The sequence below is a fragment of the Dendrobates tinctorius genome, unplaced genomic scaffold (assembly GCF_039654945.1).
Source record: "Dendrobates tinctorius isolate UK_male_01 unplaced genomic scaffold, ASM3965494v1 ptg000124l, whole genome shotgun sequence".
Taxonomy (NCBI): Eukaryota; Metazoa; Chordata; class Amphibia; order Anura; family Dendrobatidae; genus Dendrobates; species Dendrobates tinctorius.
The window spans coordinates 2,529,262-2,546,088 of record NW_027361792.1 but is presented as its reverse complement, the minus strand read 5'-3'; the positions used below and the strand labels follow the sequence as shown (position 1 = coordinate 2,546,088).

Sequence of the window (16,827 nt, the reverse complement as noted above, 5' to 3'; positions counted from 1 at the left end):
AATCTTGGACGAGATTAAGTTTGTGTAAAGTCGTGTGAAACAATGTAGACGAGACGCGGCAGTGAGCCGGGAATCTGCCGTCACCTCCATATATTATAGGGATCGTTGTCGCTCCTATCTGCTGTGGATTTGTAGGTTTCATGCAGCGATCACCAACCTGCGGATCTCCAGCTGGTGTGACAGTGGAGCCAGTGCCTGCTGGGAGTTGTAGTGTCACAACAGCTGGAAAGCTTCAGATTGCTACTAGGACATAAATCATGTAATGGGGGGCTACAGGGGAACACCGGACTCAGACGCTTAAAGGAGATACGTGACCACTTATTGCTGGGCCCCCAAGAATTGATGTCTGACCGGTACTATGGGGTATACCCCGGTTAGGACCCCTCTATACGCACCCCCCCAAAAAAAATCCTGTTGAATTGAATGCTGCCTTGAGCAGTGTAGAGATACAGTATATATGGGGCTGATTGGGGGGTGACACCGGTGCACTGGTTTACAGGATGGATCCCACCTTCAGGATCACTCTCTTTCACGTCTCCTTGGATCTTGGATTTTTACTCTCAGCCAGGAAAGTTTTGACCTTGAACATGAAGTTAATAAGTTCTTAATTACTGACCCGTTGATTTCTCCTCCTCTGCATCCACAAGTCTCCGGCGGCCGCCCCCCTCCTCTTACACCTATCCATCTCCGGACCCCCTCCTCCCATTACACACATGAATGGGATCTGGAGACGCAGGTATGTACAAAGCCGCCGGATCCGGTTACCGTTCCCAGAGCAGATCAGAAAAGCCGATAAAATCAGAGTAATGGAGGGCGGCTCGCCAGCTCTGTGATGTCAAGGGCTTTCTTTCCATTCTCCTGAAACTTGCAGCAAACGTCTTCTTTTTGAATTTTGGAAAGGGATAATAACCAGAAGAATAAGGCAGAAGATCGACAGTTTCATTTATATTATTATTATTATTTTTTTTTTTAAATTACGAAACTTTTGGGCGTCACATAATCCTGTAAAAATAAGACTCCTTTTAGAAAGTTTCTGCTGAAGTTCCGATCTTCACCTGACGGGGTTAACTTTCCTAATCACAACTTCAGAATGGCAAAACTTTCTCCGCTGATGCTTAGTACATGCGCTCGTCACAGATGTCACTTGTTTCCACAGAAATGGGATTTATTATTTATCTGCTGGAAATATTACAGAAAAATGAATAAAAAAAAAAAAGCCTAAAAGCATCCAACATTTATTAATATTAAAATAAGCCATTATTTCAACGTAGAGGAGAAAAAAAATCACAATTATGTAAGAAGGAAACAAATATATTGCTGAATAGTCTGGAATATTTTCACCCTTGGACAGAAAGGAGGCCCAAATATTACATAGTCTCCTTTATTATGTATATTGTCGTCCCTTATTACACAGTGCCCTCTTTTGTTATGTACAGCTCCGTCCCTTACATATTGGATTATATAGAACCCTGTCTTTACTACTTTATTACATACCGTCCTGTTAGATATATAATGTAATGATGGCTGATGTACCACGGGATAGCTTCTTTTCTAATGAAGGAGCTGATCACCGGCTCCTCGATCAGCAGTCGTTTTATATCTAAGAGAGGGGACTATGTGATAAAAGAGGCGCTGTGAATAACAAAAATAACAAGAATAAACTATGTAAGAGACAGCAGTGTACATAACAGCAGAGGAAGCTATATAATAAGGGATGGCACCATATAAAACTTGAGAGGATGGTACGAAATAAGGGAGCATGTTATACATAATAAAAGAGGAAACTATGTAACTATGGACGGCGCTATACATAATAAGTGAGTGCTCTATATACTAAGGGACTGTGCTATACATAATAAGTGAGTACACTATGTACTAAAGGACTGTGTTATACATAATAAGTGAGTACACTATATACTAAGAGACTGTGCTATAAATAATAAGGCTACGTTCCTGTATCCATGTGCAGTGTCGGTGTGCTGTGCACTATTACAGAAGCATTGAGCATGTCCTATGCTGATCCTCAAAATCAGATTAGAGCTAAACATTCTCAGATCCGTGATTTTCATGTATGTGTGAATGGACCTATAAAACTCTGAGTCCGTGTGCCGTCCGATAAATAATCTGGAAGCACACAGGCATTTCACACAAATGTGAGAATGTAGAATAAGGGATTGTACAGATAACATTATCACTCAACTTCACACAGTGCAGATACAGAATAACATCTACATCCAGGCACTTACCGCTGACGTCTTGTCTGATTAGAGCTGCTTTCTCCTGTTCTCCATCCGGTCAGACCTTCATGTCGACATCTCCCAGCCATGACTTGTCACGATGATCATCGCCGCCTGGAAAATAACAAGATCATATACATTGTATATATACAGTGCCTTGCGAAAGTATTCGGCCCCCTGGAACTTTTCAACCTTTTCCCACAAATCATGCTTCAAACATAAAGATACCAAATGTAAATTTTTGGTGAAGAATCAACAACAAGTGGGACACAATTGTGAAGTTGAACGAAATTTATTGGTTATTTTAAATTTTTGTGGAAATTCAAAAACTGGAAAGGTGGGACGTGCAATATTATTCGGCCCCTGTACCTTAATACTTTGTTGCGCCTCCTTTTGCTGCGATTACAGCTGCAGTCTCTTGGGGTATGTCTCTATCAGTTTTGTACATCGAGAGACTGAAATTCTCGCCCGTTCCTCCTTGGCAAACAGCTCGAACTCAGTGAGGTTTGATGGAGGTCGTTTGTGAACAGCAGTTTTCAGCTCTTTCCACAGATTCTCGATTGGATTCAGGTCTGGACTGTGACTTGGCCATTCTAACACCTGGATACGTTTATTTGTGAACCATTCCATTGTAGATTTTGCTTTATGTCTGGGATCATTGTCTTGTTGGAAGACAAATCTCCGTCCCAGTCTCAGGTCTTTTGCAGACTCCAACAGGTTTTCTTCACGAATGCTCCTGTATTTGGCTCCATCCATCTTCCCATCAATTTTAACTATCTTCCCTGTCGAAGAAAAGCAGGCCCAAACCATGATGCTGCCACCACCATGTTTGACAGTGGGGATGGTGAGTTCAGGATGATGAGCTGTGTTGCCTTTACGCCAAACATATCGTTTGGCATTGTTGCCAGAAAGTTCGATTTTGGTTTCATCTGACCAGAGCACCTTCTTCCACATGTTTGGTGTGTCTCCCAGGTGGCTTGTGCAAACTTTAAACGACACTTTTTATGAATATCTTTGAGAAATGGCTTTCTTCTTGCCAATCTTCGATAAAGGCCAGATTTGTGCAGTGTACGACTGGTTCTTGATTGACTGTCCCACCTCAGCTGTAGATCTCTGCAGTTCATCCAGAGTGATCATGGGCCTCTTGGCTGCATCTCTGATCAGTCGTCTCCTTGTTTGAGATGAAAGTTTAGAGGGATGGCCGGGTCTTGGTAGATTTGCAGGTATGATACTCCTTCCATTTCAGTATGATCGCTTGCTCAGTGCTCTTTGGGATGTTTAATGTTTTGAAAATCATTTTGTATCCAAATCCGGCTTTAAACTTCTCCACAACAGTATCACGGACCTGCCTGTTGTGTTCCTTGGTCTTCATGATGCTCTCTCTGTGCTTCAAACAGAACCCTGAGACTATCACAGAGCAGGTGCATTTATACGGAGACTTGATTACACACAGGTGGATATATTTATCATCATTAGTCATTTAGGACAACATTGGATCATTCAGAGATCCACAATGAACTTCTGGAGTGAGTTTGCTGCACTGAAAGTAAAGCGGCCGAATAATATTGCACGCCCCACATTTCAGCTTTTGCCTTCCACAAAAATTTAAAATAACCAATAAATTTTGTTCATCTTCACAATTGAGTCCCACTTGTTGATTCTTCATCAAAAATTTACATTTGGAATCTTTGTTAGAAGCATGATATGTAGGAAAAGGTTGAAAAAGTTCCAGGGGGCCGAATACTTTCGCAAGGCACTATATGTTTTTCCCCTGAATACAGGTATGTTCCCCACCATTAATATACTATTAGCCACGCACTAATATAAATATAAAGTGATAAGCAGCACTGTGTCCCCCACTAACTATAATCCCTGACTTCCAATAATATAAACTATTCAGTCTGTGACTCCCCCCAATTACCTGTAAGGCTATGAGCGCACGGAAAATATGCAAGGTTTTACAGTACAGGAAAAGTGAATGAGATCCCTGAAGTCTTCTGCACATGCTGCTTATTTTTTCCTTGCAGATTTGCAGCAGATTAAAATCTGCATAATGTCAATTCTTGCAGCATATTTCTCCCGTACTAATGGGGGGGAAAATACATAACAAAATCATGGCAAAAATGTGGAAGAAAATAAATGTTTTACGCGGCGTCCTTCCTGCCAACACATTAGGACATGCAGCAGAATTTTCTCCTGCAAATCCTGAACGTGTGCACATAGTCTTAGTCTCTGTCCTGTGTCCCTCTATTTAGTATAAGTCCTTGATAGCATCATAATGAATTTGGGGGTGGCAGAAGACGCCATCAGGTACTGAGCATTCTCCACCACGTCCAAATTCATCACAGGTCCCCGACAGCGTCTCCTCCCACCTTTCAGTTCATTATAAAGGGTCCTATGCATCTTATCGCTTCTTCTCCCCATTACATTTTAAGTCCCCGATAGCATCACACTGAATTGTGAGATGGGGAGGACACTGTCCGCGGCTTTGCACCCTCCTCCACCACCCAGTTCATTTCACATACATATCTAATGTCCTCCTCCCTTCCTCATGTTCATAAGTCCATTATAAGTCCCCCTTACTACCATCCCAATCCCCCCACATCCATCATTGTCTTCTACCCGACCACCCCCATCATTGCCCTTTCCACTACCCCATCATTGCTTTCTCCCCCAACACCCCCATCAGTGCCCTCTCCACCATCTACACACACAGAGCACCACTCGCCTCTCTGCACGCCTCCTGTCAGCCGCAGCGTGCGCACACACTCACACACACAGCACCACTCACCTCTCCGTACGTTCCTTGCGGCTGCAGCATCTTCGTCGCCGAAAGCTTCCTCTCTCTGACACAGAAGCGAGCAGAATGATGACGTCATCGAGCCGTGTGACTGTGTCAGACAGGAAGCGCGGGCAGGAGCACAAGACAGATCCCTGCAGCTTTGCTCCACTGCCAGGGATCATTCCCTGCCCGCCGCACATGTAGTCAATCTGGCCAGGGGCCCCTGGAGCCTTGGGGTCGGATAAACAGGCCAGATTACCCTAAGTGTTAGTCTTCATGCAGGGGCCCACTTCCACCTCCGGGCACCGGTGCAGCTGCGCCGGGTGCACATCCAGTGTGTCTGCCCCTTATTATACCCCTCCACCATCTGTACAAGGGGGCACAATGCAGTCAGGGGGTAACGTCCTCCTGGAATCACCAAATCCAGACTCCTCCATCAGTTGCAGAAAGAGAATTGCGATCCGTCACTGCACAGAACACGTCTCCTCCAGAGTCCACTGGTGGCGGCTTTACACCACTCCATCCGACGCTCGGCATTGTGCTTGGTGAAGTACGGCTGCATGCAGCTGCTCGGCCATGAAGCTCCTGGCGGGGGGCGCAGTGTTTGTGCTAATACCAGAAGAGGTCTGGACTCTGCAGTTATGGGGTCAGGAGAGCAGTGGTGACCTTTCTGCTCTCTGCTCCTCTACTCTTGGCCTCCCCACTCTGTAACGTTACGGGGTCTCCACTTCGTGGTTCCTTCCACTTTTCAGTAATATCACTCACAGGTGATGGGGGGGGGGGGGGGGGGGCGGGAGATCCGGGAGGAAGAAATGTCAAGAAGGGACTTTTACCCTGGTGGCTTCTATTAAAGGAACGTGCTAATTTAGGAGAGCTCTGCACCACCGGCCGCTCTGCCACACGGTAGTAAAGGTGGCATGTGGGGGCCTGAGGTTATATACTAGGGGCAATTGGGCCTGAATGTTATATACCGGGAGAGAGGGGCTGGATGTTATACACCGGGGGTAATGAGACTGGATGTTATACACTGGGGTTAGTGGGGCCAGAGATTATATACCTGGGTTAATGTGGCCGGATGTTATGCACCGGGGGTAATGGGACCAGATGTTATACACCGGGGGTAATGGGACCAGAATTTATACATTGGGGTCAGTGGGGCCGGATATTATATACCAGGGTTAATGTGGCCGGATGTTGTACACCTGGGGGTGATGGGGCTGGAGGGAAAAGACTGACTTCAGTGGTTAACGTGGGTCCTAATGTGTTTCTCCCTATAGTATATGAAAATAAATGTGTATATTTGGGTTGTGTTCTCTTCTGCATTGTTGGTTTTGTTACTTCTACCCCTGATTTTGTAGTTTTCATCCTATGAACAGGCCCCCGATGAAGACCCCGGACTTCATTTATAGGTCGGTGGGGTGGGTCTTAATGGCGTCAATGGCGTCAATCACACAGAATCCACAGTGCAGATGTGAGCGCAGCACGAGGGTCCGCTCTGTAATACAGGAGAACCTCTGCTCCCCCCCCCCCCGGCTGATCTGATGGGACTATAATGAGTCCATAACCGGAGCTTTCTGGTTCCTGGATTATAGGTTGGTAAACACGGCCCTGTGAGGAGAGCGGCGGCGTCATAGGTGCGTGGAGATCTGTGCCAGGCGGGTGAAGCGTTTCAGGAATTTGTAAAGTTCACAGAACTTTCTTAATGTACTTAGTGGGAGCAGAATCCTCGGAGACGACTCTTAGCTGCTTCACCTCCGACACGGCAATCCGCACCTATAATTTCCCTTTTATGGCGCTATTGCCTTATTATTGCTGTGGGCCAGAGACATTTTACTTGTGTAATCTGGTGAGGTTGGAAAGTTTGTGCCTTGGGGTCTGAGCGCTCGATGGCGCCGTGCGCAGACGTCTGATGGTTGTGGGTTTGGTTGTCGCTTATCTCATTGCCAAAGTCACAATGTGCAGAAATAGCCGAACCTAACGGGGGTCTGCTCTGTGGCTGGACGGCTGATGTCTCCAGAGAGGCCGTTTATGCCCATTGGGGGGAATGAAGTGTCGTCTCCTGGACATGAAGCTGCAGGATAACCGCTCTGTGAATATTGATTTTACCTAAAGAGTCAAAAATGATCAAAAGCTGAAAAACCTCAATATATGCAAAGAATGGGCTGCAGGGACAGGGTGCAGACCCCGTTATATCCTACACGCACAAAATACATTGACTATTAGGGGCAGCACTTATATCCGAGGCAGGGCTTCTGTACATGTGCCTTATGCGTGTTTTATTATAGTTAATGTTTAGCTGTATACCCAGTTATCTGTATATAGAGAGAGACTTGGGTGAAGCTAAAAAAAAACCACTTTCCCTGAGAAATGTGGATTTACACTGGGGGCGCTGTTGCCTTAGAGTCTATGAAAAGCATTCACTGTCCAGTGGTGAAAAACGGTACTGCAACTCAGAAATAACAGCAAATCAAAAGGTTTGCCAGATTCTGCACAAAAAAAAAAAATGGATGACTTGGTGTCATTGATGACTTGCTGTCATTCAGACGTGACTCCAGGGAAGTTTCCCACATGTCTCAGGGCCTCCCAGGTGGAATGGGAGATCGGGGGGGGGGGTAGACATTAATGTCTTGTCTTTACATGTAAAGCAAAAATGCCGATGGTGATCTGCCTGCAGATTAGGAGGATGAAGCCACAGCGTAAGTGGCTGCTTGTTTACCGTACACTCTGGCGGACACCTCTTTTAAAGGGACATCAGTCTCGGCTATGCTGTGTGCATGATCTTCCATGGTGCCGTGTATAAATCCGGACATTGGAAGATCAGACCATGGAGTAAGTGATGATCCTCCGCCGACACGTCTCCTATATCGCTTGTTGGGAAGTGAATTACTGAGAATCCCTCAATTCCGCGACTCAAGTTTATGGGATGAAACTTTTCATCTTTTTTTATAGTTTCTGTACAAAGCGAAGATTTCACCAGGAAGCTTTATCCCAGGTGTCGTCGTTTCTTGAAGTCGGGGTCACGACACCTCATTTTTTTTTTTTCCTTCTGATCCTCAGAAATGTGAAGTCGAGTTTCTGAAAATGGAAAGCAACCCAATGCAGAATTATTCACCCCCCCCCCCCCCAACTTATTACTGGGACTCGTGCCCACCGTCATCAGATCCAGTGATCGCTTGATCACCCAGCTCTTTTCAGGAACCGGCTGCTGAGACTTCAGAGTGAACAAAACAAAGGTGAAGGAAGTGAACGCAGGAAAAGGATTATCATCAGCAAATAATGGCTGATCAAGTTCAAGTCCGGGAGCCGCGCCAGGTGGACGCCATCATCTTCACCTCGGATGTTACCTTTTTGTTGGATGAGACGGATATAGCAGAGCCGACATAATAAATTTACAAGCTGTATCCGCTATTAAAGGGGTCGGGCTATTATAAAGATTTATTCAACCATTGCTGGATCGAGGGTCCTGATAAGAAGTGCCGGTCTGACCCTTCTCCAAAGAGCTTAAGAGTGAAATGATGAAATCCTGGCTGCCTGCAGCTGCCACTAGAGGGAGCTGTCTGTGCCCAGATGTGTACAGGTCCTGCCACACTTGCTGGCAGCTTTACAAAGGTGATTTCCAGCAATGTCTCCCTCCCGGGAGCTGGAGCAGGCGCCTGAAAGGAGTTATTTGTCCTGCAAAGAATCTAGAGAATGTCCCCTATTATGCATGGCTGTAATTGGCTCAGACAGCAGGCAATGTGCATTCTGTGTAGTGCTCTGCTACATCCGACGAGCTCGGCTCTGCTTCATCTGCCGCCTCTTATAATGCACAGTGACATTTAGGTTCAGCTCTTTTGGCGTAAAGTTTCTTGGTCGTTCTGGTCGATGATGGCGAAATGAAAAATTCCAGCAGCAAATCAAAGTGACCCGTTGGGGAGCGGGAAGGATTTCCTCATTTTCCTTCCTGGAGTTTCCTGTTAATTTGTGTTTGTTTTGTTCGTTTGCACCAGAATCCACTGGAATGAGCTCAGTTATGCACCATCCACTCTCCATGCAGCCGCCGGACATCGCCGGGTTCATTCCTCACACTTTGGGCCCATTCGCTTCGTTTTCTGTCTCCCTTTTCCCAACACACAAATGTCTGGGAATTTTGGGATTGGAGTCATCGGTGCAGATAATCACTAAATCTTCAGTTATTTTTTGGGACGGCTTTGATCCTAATCCATAAGAGCGATGGTCACAGCTCCCCTTGTATGGGGCGTTCAGGCCGATAATGAGATCTCCCCGGCCAGGTCGGAGGTCAGTCATGTGTTATTAGCGGACGCCTCCATCTTCCCACAGTAAAATGCTGAGCGTCTGTGAATACATCAATGCCTTCTCCTCCAGTCACACCCAAAGCTTAAAATAACAGGAGCTCGGTGACCGGTATGTGGTTGAACCGTCCTGTAAAGGCGTGTTGCTGCAATCAGGAGAACTTTGACAGCTGCTTTGGTTGTGACTGGAGAAGATTGCTCACACTCCATAGACGGTGGCGGCGCAGTGTCCGCTCAGTACGTCGCACAGTTATGGATGATCACATTCTGCCGTTTTCTTTACACCCCATTGCGCGATTCCTGGTTTAATGTTTAACCCCTGCGGGTCTGCTCTGTTTGCTCGGGTCCAGGGGGTCGTTCATAATTAGCTCTCATAGTAACGTGATCCGGACACTTCTTTTCTTATTTGCAGATTCTAGGATGTTGCCAGCGGTGATTTTGGATTTCCCCACCTGACGGCTCCGAAGTCCTGTCTGCTGGGAATCATGTTGTGCCCATGTCGCAGTAAAGCCAAACTGCTGGGCGCTGCCCTGTGCCTGCTGTCCGTCGTCACCTGGTTGTACCTGTCTGTGGGCGACGCGGGATGTGAGTGTTACATCTATGTATTATCTATCTTATTATGTATATATTTATTATTATAGCGCCATTTATTCCATGGCACTTTACATGTGATGAGGGGTGTACATAATAAAAAAAAAAAAAAAAGTACAATAATCTTAAGCAATACAAGTCACGACTGTACAGGAGGAGAGGACCCTGCCCGCGAGGGCTCAGTCTATCATCTATTATCCATTTATTATTTATCTGTTTATTATCTATCCACCCTTCCTTACTGTCCATCAGTGTGGAGGACGCAGGATGTGTTTCTTTTCCTTTTATCTTCTTTTCTTCATTCCTTTCCTCGTCCTTCTGCCTACTGTACCTGGTCGTCTCCCGATTTTCCACAGATCCCAGATGTTGGGAGAAACAAGGATCGGTACCAATATGGCTGATCCTTTCTTCTTAGCAGGGATGATTTTCCATGTTTTTCTCGCGCTCGGCCGCGCTCCACCATGAATCGCCCATCAGACGTGTATACTTATATCACAGATCTGCCATATTTCCTGCTCCTTCCTTTAGATGGACCATTTCCGGGGGTCTTAACGCCACAGCTTCCACCCCGAGCACCTTCCATGCAAGATCTGGAGATGAAATTGCTGGAAGCGGAGGAGGAGAATCGGAGACTGCGGCTTCAGCTGGGAGAACTCCGGAGCGAGGACCTGGCGGGAGACAACAGTAGTCGCTGTTCCCAGAGGAGTCTGACTGAGAAATGTGAGGTGAGTGACCTGTGCCACCGCCGGCCGCTTATCTGTCTGCCGCATATCTCACCATCCAGGCAAAAATATTGACACATTCCTGAGTGAGGAGGCTCGTCAGGACGGGATGGTATTTATCGGACGGGTTTTTTTTTTTTATATGGCACAGAGATCGGCAACCTGCAGCACTACAACTCCCCGTCATGCTGGGAGTTGTACTGTAATAAGGGCCTCATGTATATAGTAAGTGGGAGTACGGCACACTTACTGATCAGCTGTTTACAACTTCTGCCGGGGCCGGATGTCACCATATATGAAGCCGAGTCACCACAGATCCATACACCATGTAGTGGCCTTTCTTAGTACTGCGGTTCAGATCACATTCACTTTAATAGGAGCTGAGCTGCAGTACCAAGAATGGCCACTACACAGTGTATGGAGCTCTGCATCCAACATAGACCCCACAGCTGCGGGAGCTGATCACTGCTGAGCGGTGGAGGGGCAGAGCGTCGGACCCTTACCCATCTGGTATTCATCATCTATTAGTTCTCAATATAACAGTCCTGGACGACCCCTTTAAAATAGATCATACACCTCCTGCTGATGCCCAGCACTCTGTGGTGATCGCTCTACTGGACTGTGGTGGGCATTATCTATCTGCACCGACACCCTCATTAGTTCCTCCTGTCTCTGTGACTTTCTCGTAGCTCATTCACGTGGCCATTGTTTGTGCCGGACATAACAGTAGCCGAGACGTTGTGACCTTGGTGAAGTCAATTCTGTTTCACAGGTAGGTTTCACATTTGTGTAGTAATAAAGGTGCGGTCGGTGTATGAGCCCTGGGAGGCGGAGGGTCTGGATTTGGTGGTCTTTCATTATTTTATGGGTTTCAGAACTCAAAAATCTCTAATTCCAGCACTCTGGGTCACTGCTGCCACAATTGTACGGATTTGTCTCCTCTTCACACTTGTTTCTCCATCTTACTAATAACGTCCTTGTGGCTAATAGTTTGTGGCTTTTACCTTCTCACCTGAGATACTTTTTATTTTTTTTTTTCCTACAGGCGAAACCCGCTTCATTTTCATTTGATCACAGATTTTGTCGCCCAACGCATTTTAGGCAATTTATTCAAAACCTGGATGGTTCCGTCCTTGCGGATCAGCTTCTATAACGCCAGCGAACTGAAGGTAAGTGACTGTGCTGTCGGCAGCGGCCGGGATCGGAGTCAGTCTGTATTCACACATCAGTGTTTTATGCCACAACCAGGAGCGTTTCCAAGACACAGAGCAGGAGGAAATCTTTCTATTAGACTTTTCCTGATTGTTCCTCTCCTGGTTTTTGGCTACAAATACTGATGAAAATTACTGAATGTGTGAACGTGGCCTTACTCTGATCCTGGACGTTTAACTGCTCAGATGCCCCTGTCAGAGAGAATTGTGGCATCTAAGGCCTGTTTCACACTTCCGTTTTTGTGTCCGCCAAACGGATCCGTTTCCATTTTTTTGACGGAAACTGATGCAAACGGATCCGTTTTTTTAAAAACGGATCCGTTTTTTTGACGGATCCGCGGTAACTGTAATGGAAGTCTATGGGACAAAAAAAACGGATCCTGCAAAAAATGGCGGATCCGTTTTTTTACGGAAAACAACGGATTTTGACGGATTTGAAAAAACGGAAGTGTGAAACAGGCCTAAGGAGTTTCATAGGGGGATGGGGTGGTCTTTAGAGAAATGCCATCTGGGGAAAAGCAGAATGGCTCTCCTCAGCGAGAACATACACTGTCTGTCTGTAGAGCCACCTCGGGTCGGACCGGAGAAACTGCTTCTTCCTCTGGATGAGATACGTTGACTGCAATTGTATCATAAGTGGATGCCTAAAATATAAATTCCTACAATCTAGCATTACTCTAATATTCCTCACCACCTTCTTCACATAGTGTCCATTATGGTATTTCAGGTCCGTCTTCCTGGTGATTTGGTCTCACATTGTGGCTTTCTTTCCACAGCCTGAAGTTTCATGGATCCCGAACAAACATTACTCTGGAATTTATGGCCTGATGAAGCTCACACTGACCAAGGCGCTGCCCTCCGACCTGTCAAAGGTCATAGTCCTGGACACCGACATTACATTTGCCACGGACATAGCGGAGCTCTGGGCTATATTCAGGAAGTTCACAGGTAACCTGGGCCGGGTCCGCCGCGCTGCGTTTACATGAGCGTCCATCTTCCTAGCGGACATTACACCTGTTCTCGTTTCAGGCGAGCAGGTTCTGGGCCTGGTGGAGAATCAAAGCGACTGGTACCTGGGCAACCTGTGGAAGAACCATAAGCCTTGGCCGGCATTAGGACGCGGATTCAATACAGGTAGCCAAATCCTGGCTGAACAGAGACGCTAGGTGAGCAACTACATCCACATCATCCACTATGGTTCCTGATTGGTGACCTTCTTCCCTCCAGGGGTCATCTTGCTCCTTCTGGACAAGCTGCGTCAGATTGGCTGGGAGGAGACATGGCGTCTGACTGCAGAGAGGGAACTAATGAGTATGCTGAGCACTTCCCTTGCGGACCAGGTGAGACCCTGTGGGGGGTGTGCAGGACAGCATGCATCTTATACGAATAGATGGTGATATTTGTCTCTTCCTATTTAGGATATATTCAATGCTGTTATAAAGAGCGCCCCGTCCCTGGTCTACGAGCTCCCCTGTTACTGGAACGTGCAGCTATCGGACCACACACGCTCCGAGCAATGCTACAGTGAGCTGGCTGATCTGAAGGTGACACCCCCGCAGCCTGATGTCCCCCCCATAACATTAGAATCTGTGTGAGGCAGGCTCCCCCTTGTGGTGGCTTTTGCCACCATGTTTATGCAGATATGACTTCAGCCCCCCCCCCCCCATTCTCCAAATGTGCAGTTTAGGCCAAGTTCACACAGGTCAGATAATCCTGAGGGATTGTTCCTACTTTTTGGAAATGACCAGAGGGGGGGGGGGTGATGCCACGGGCAGTCTCCTCACCCCTTCTCTGCTCGCTGTCATGACACCATTTGTAGTTAATGGCCACTGGTGGCACAGTAGCGGGTAAATCTTGCCGCACGCATGCACAAGAGGCAGACATTGGCCCCAGCCGCCATCACTGAATCACCTAGACGTCACTAGAAATCTTCAAGAAGTCTCAGAGTTCTCCAGGAGACCCTCAGATGTTCCTGAAGAGTGGGCAAGTATGATTGACCCAAAAAATAAAAACATCCCACAATTTTTTTTCATGTTTACGGAGAGAATTTTTACATTACATTTTGGACCCATGGAAGCGTGTTAAGCGCGAAACGGCCGTAGTCCTGTCTGTCTGCATGCCTACACTTGTCCTGCCCTCAAAAAACCTTGTCCATGTATACTTTTCTAAAATAAAGGACTAAGGTTTTTCATGATACGGTAAACGGAGTGTGCCTCTTATTTTTTGGATTACTTTCTGTATTAGTTCTTCATGTTTTTCAGGATCTCTGCTTGCTGTCACTGAGTAGGACCCCGCCATGCTTATCCCCTGGCCTGGTCCATGTGTTGGGGACAGGGGTACGGCTCGTTACAGTCTGTACTTTGTATCCGGCACATGACCAGGACTATGTGACAACAAGCAGAGATACTGAAAACGGATTAATACACGAGGCTTAAATTAAAATGGCACCTCCTCGTTATAGGATTATCTGGAGCAAATTCAGATTATTCTTTCTTTAGTAAAGTCTGATTTTATAAAAAGCGTCTGTAATCCCCAGACGTGCGGCTGTAGGAAGCGATTATTTCACACCCGTGATAAAGCAGAGTTTGTGCTGGAGAGAAGAGTCCCTGGGTTCCCAAGGCCACCGGACTGTATCCACATAGAGCCGGCCCTTCAAAACAATGAATAAGTCTGAGAAGTGGGAGCTGTGATTTAAAAGGATAGTACACCTCTGTGGGGGCTCTAGAGCCGCTGTCTTACACCTGGGGGAGAGCTCATTTACATACTTTTTTTTTTTTTTTCCCCCAGGGAGCTTTGTCTCCCCATGACGAGTGTCCCCTATAACCTTCCAATCCAACCCTAGTCTGAACTGATGAGGGGCACGAACCCCGAAACAAAGGTCTCTTCATTTCAGAGGTGACTCTGGTTTGTGCAAATATTCCTGGACATGATACACAGTTCATTAAAGGCCCAGACGTTGGTTTACGAGGCATCTGACTCCTGTAGGTGGCGCTATCCAGCTTTCTTCGTCCAGGAGGGGAAATAATTTGCATAGTTTTTCCCGGGGAGCATTGCCAGTCTAGAAGTCTCTGTAAGTCAGCTAATGGCCCCCACAAGGGGTAGCAGTTTTCTCGATTATCAAGTGTCAAATTAAAGGAATTTTGTACAGAAGTCTGTTTTTTTTTTTTTTTTTTTTTCTTCTGTTAACGTTGAGTGCTTGAGTAATCGTATGCGTGTGCCGGAGATTGGGGGCTACATTGGCCGTGGTTGTGCACGTGACATCTCGCTCCTGCCTGCAGGTGATTCACTGGAATTCCCCTCATAAACTCCGCGTCAAGAACAAACATGTGGAATTGTTCCGGACTCTGTATCTCACGTTCCTGGAGTACGACGGGAGCCTCCTGCGCAGAGAGCTGATTGGCTGCCCCAGCGACAAAGAGCAGGAGGTGAGGAGCGCCATGGCGGTGGTCCCGCTCTCTGATCACTTGCCCCTCATAACTTCTCATGGAGGCCGTGAACAGATCAGTTTGGATTGTGCACCACGGGAACATTACAGGGAACTTGATATTTGGGCCACGATCGGGGGGGGGGGGGGGGGGGGTGTCCCCTCACTTTCCTGTGCACTTGTATCAGGTCACAGTGAATACTATGATGTATACATCCAGCTCAACAAACTTTGAGAAACAATATAATTTTCTTCCACTTTCTGTATCAATCACTCATGATGATCAAGATCTCTGCTTGCTGTCATCCAGTGTGAACCTTCATTGCTCACCTGCTCATGTGACGATGGCACCGAGGGGGGACTGATAAATTCTACGAGCCGCACCCTGTTGTGATCATTGCCAGTGGGAGCGAACAAAGAAGGTTTCTTATTTAATGACAGCAAGCAGAAATTTTAAAAATCCTGAGGAATTCATATAAAAGTATAGTGGAAAATTGGAGAATTTTTCTCTTATACAAAGTATTGCCCTTTGTTATGGGCCTCATCTTGCTTAGAATGAGTTGTGCCTAATGACACACTCGGCTCTGCTACATCCGTCACCTGCTCTGCTATCATCGTTTTTTACATTGCTCACAGGAGGCCTTGGATCAGCTGGACGAGGAAGACATTTGCTATGATTTCCGCAGGGAGCGACTTGCATCCCACCGCGTTCACCTCTCCTTTCTCCCACACCAAACCTTGCCAGAGGACCCCACGGATGTGACACTGGTGGCCCAGCTGTCTATGGACCGGTGAGTGTGGGTCCCTGCGCTGCCCAGACCTGGTGGTGCAGGAGGAGCCCTAAGTGTTGGTATTTTCCAGGCTGCAGATGCTGGAGTTGATTTGCAGACATTGGGAAGGTCCGGTCAGCCTGGCGCTTTACCTGTCGGACGCAGAAGCTCAGCAGTTCTTGCGTTACGCTCAAGCCTCTGAGGTTTTGCAATCTCGGACCAATATTGGCTACCACGTAGTCTACAAGGAAGGGCAGCTCTACCCCGTGAACCTCCTCCGAAATGTGGCCCTGAGGAACGCACAGACTCCATACGTGTTCTTGTCCGACATTGACTTCCTGCCCATGTATGGACTGTATGAAAGCCTGAGGTTAGTAACGGATGAATGTGATCGCGGGCGTCTGACCACCATCACCCCTACAATGTGGCCCCGCTACTGCCCCCATTTATCGTTTTGAGGCTACAGACGCAGCCAAGGGCGCAAGCACAGGCGTTTTCACATCTGCCATATCTCTAGGGTGTTTTTGTGACCTCAGTGACGAGACCCCCAAAGAAAACACATTTTGCGCTTACCCATTCATGTGATGTCATACATGTCTTATCAAATAATTTTCTAATATTTTAAAGGAGTGATCCCATTGTAGACAACCTCTTTAAATATGAGTGACACGCAACAATCACATGACTGCTATGAGTTCGGCTCCTGAGATCCTCGCTTTATGCTGGAGGAATTCTCAGCAAGTCGAATGTCTCAAATGAGTGGCTGTTCATGTCTTTAATCCTCCAAAGTGAGATCTG

The 16,827-nt window shown here is 46.9% G+C and overlaps 1 protein-coding gene across 6 annotated transcripts in view; it reads left to right on the top strand.

Moving 5' to 3' along the window:
* LARGE2 (LARGE xylosyl- and glucuronyltransferase 2) overlaps nt 1-16,827 on the top strand; it is a 46,658-nt gene that overhangs the window by 22,392 nt on the left and 7,439 nt on the right. For all 6 annotated transcript variants that reach the window (XM_073541693.1, XM_073541692.1, XM_073541697.1 and 3 more), the window contains 11 exons: nt 9,724-9,896; nt 10,431-10,627; nt 11,314-11,396; nt 11,670-11,793; nt 12,612-12,783; nt 12,865-12,969; nt 13,063-13,175; nt 13,254-13,379; nt 15,114-15,260; nt 15,896-16,050; nt 16,121-16,399. In XM_073541693.1, the coding sequence (XP_073397794.1) occupies nt 9,797-9,896; nt 10,431-10,627; nt 11,314-11,396; nt 11,670-11,793; nt 12,612-12,783; nt 12,865-12,969; nt 13,063-13,175; nt 13,254-13,379; nt 15,114-15,260; nt 15,896-16,050; nt 16,121-16,399 (1,601 nt within the window). In that variant the 5' untranslated portion in view covers nt 9,724-9,796. The remainder of the gene's footprint in view (nt 1-9,723; nt 9,897-10,430; nt 10,628-11,313; nt 11,397-11,669; nt 11,794-12,611; nt 12,784-12,864; nt 12,970-13,062; nt 13,176-13,253; nt 13,380-15,113; nt 15,261-15,895; nt 16,051-16,120; nt 16,400-16,827) is intronic.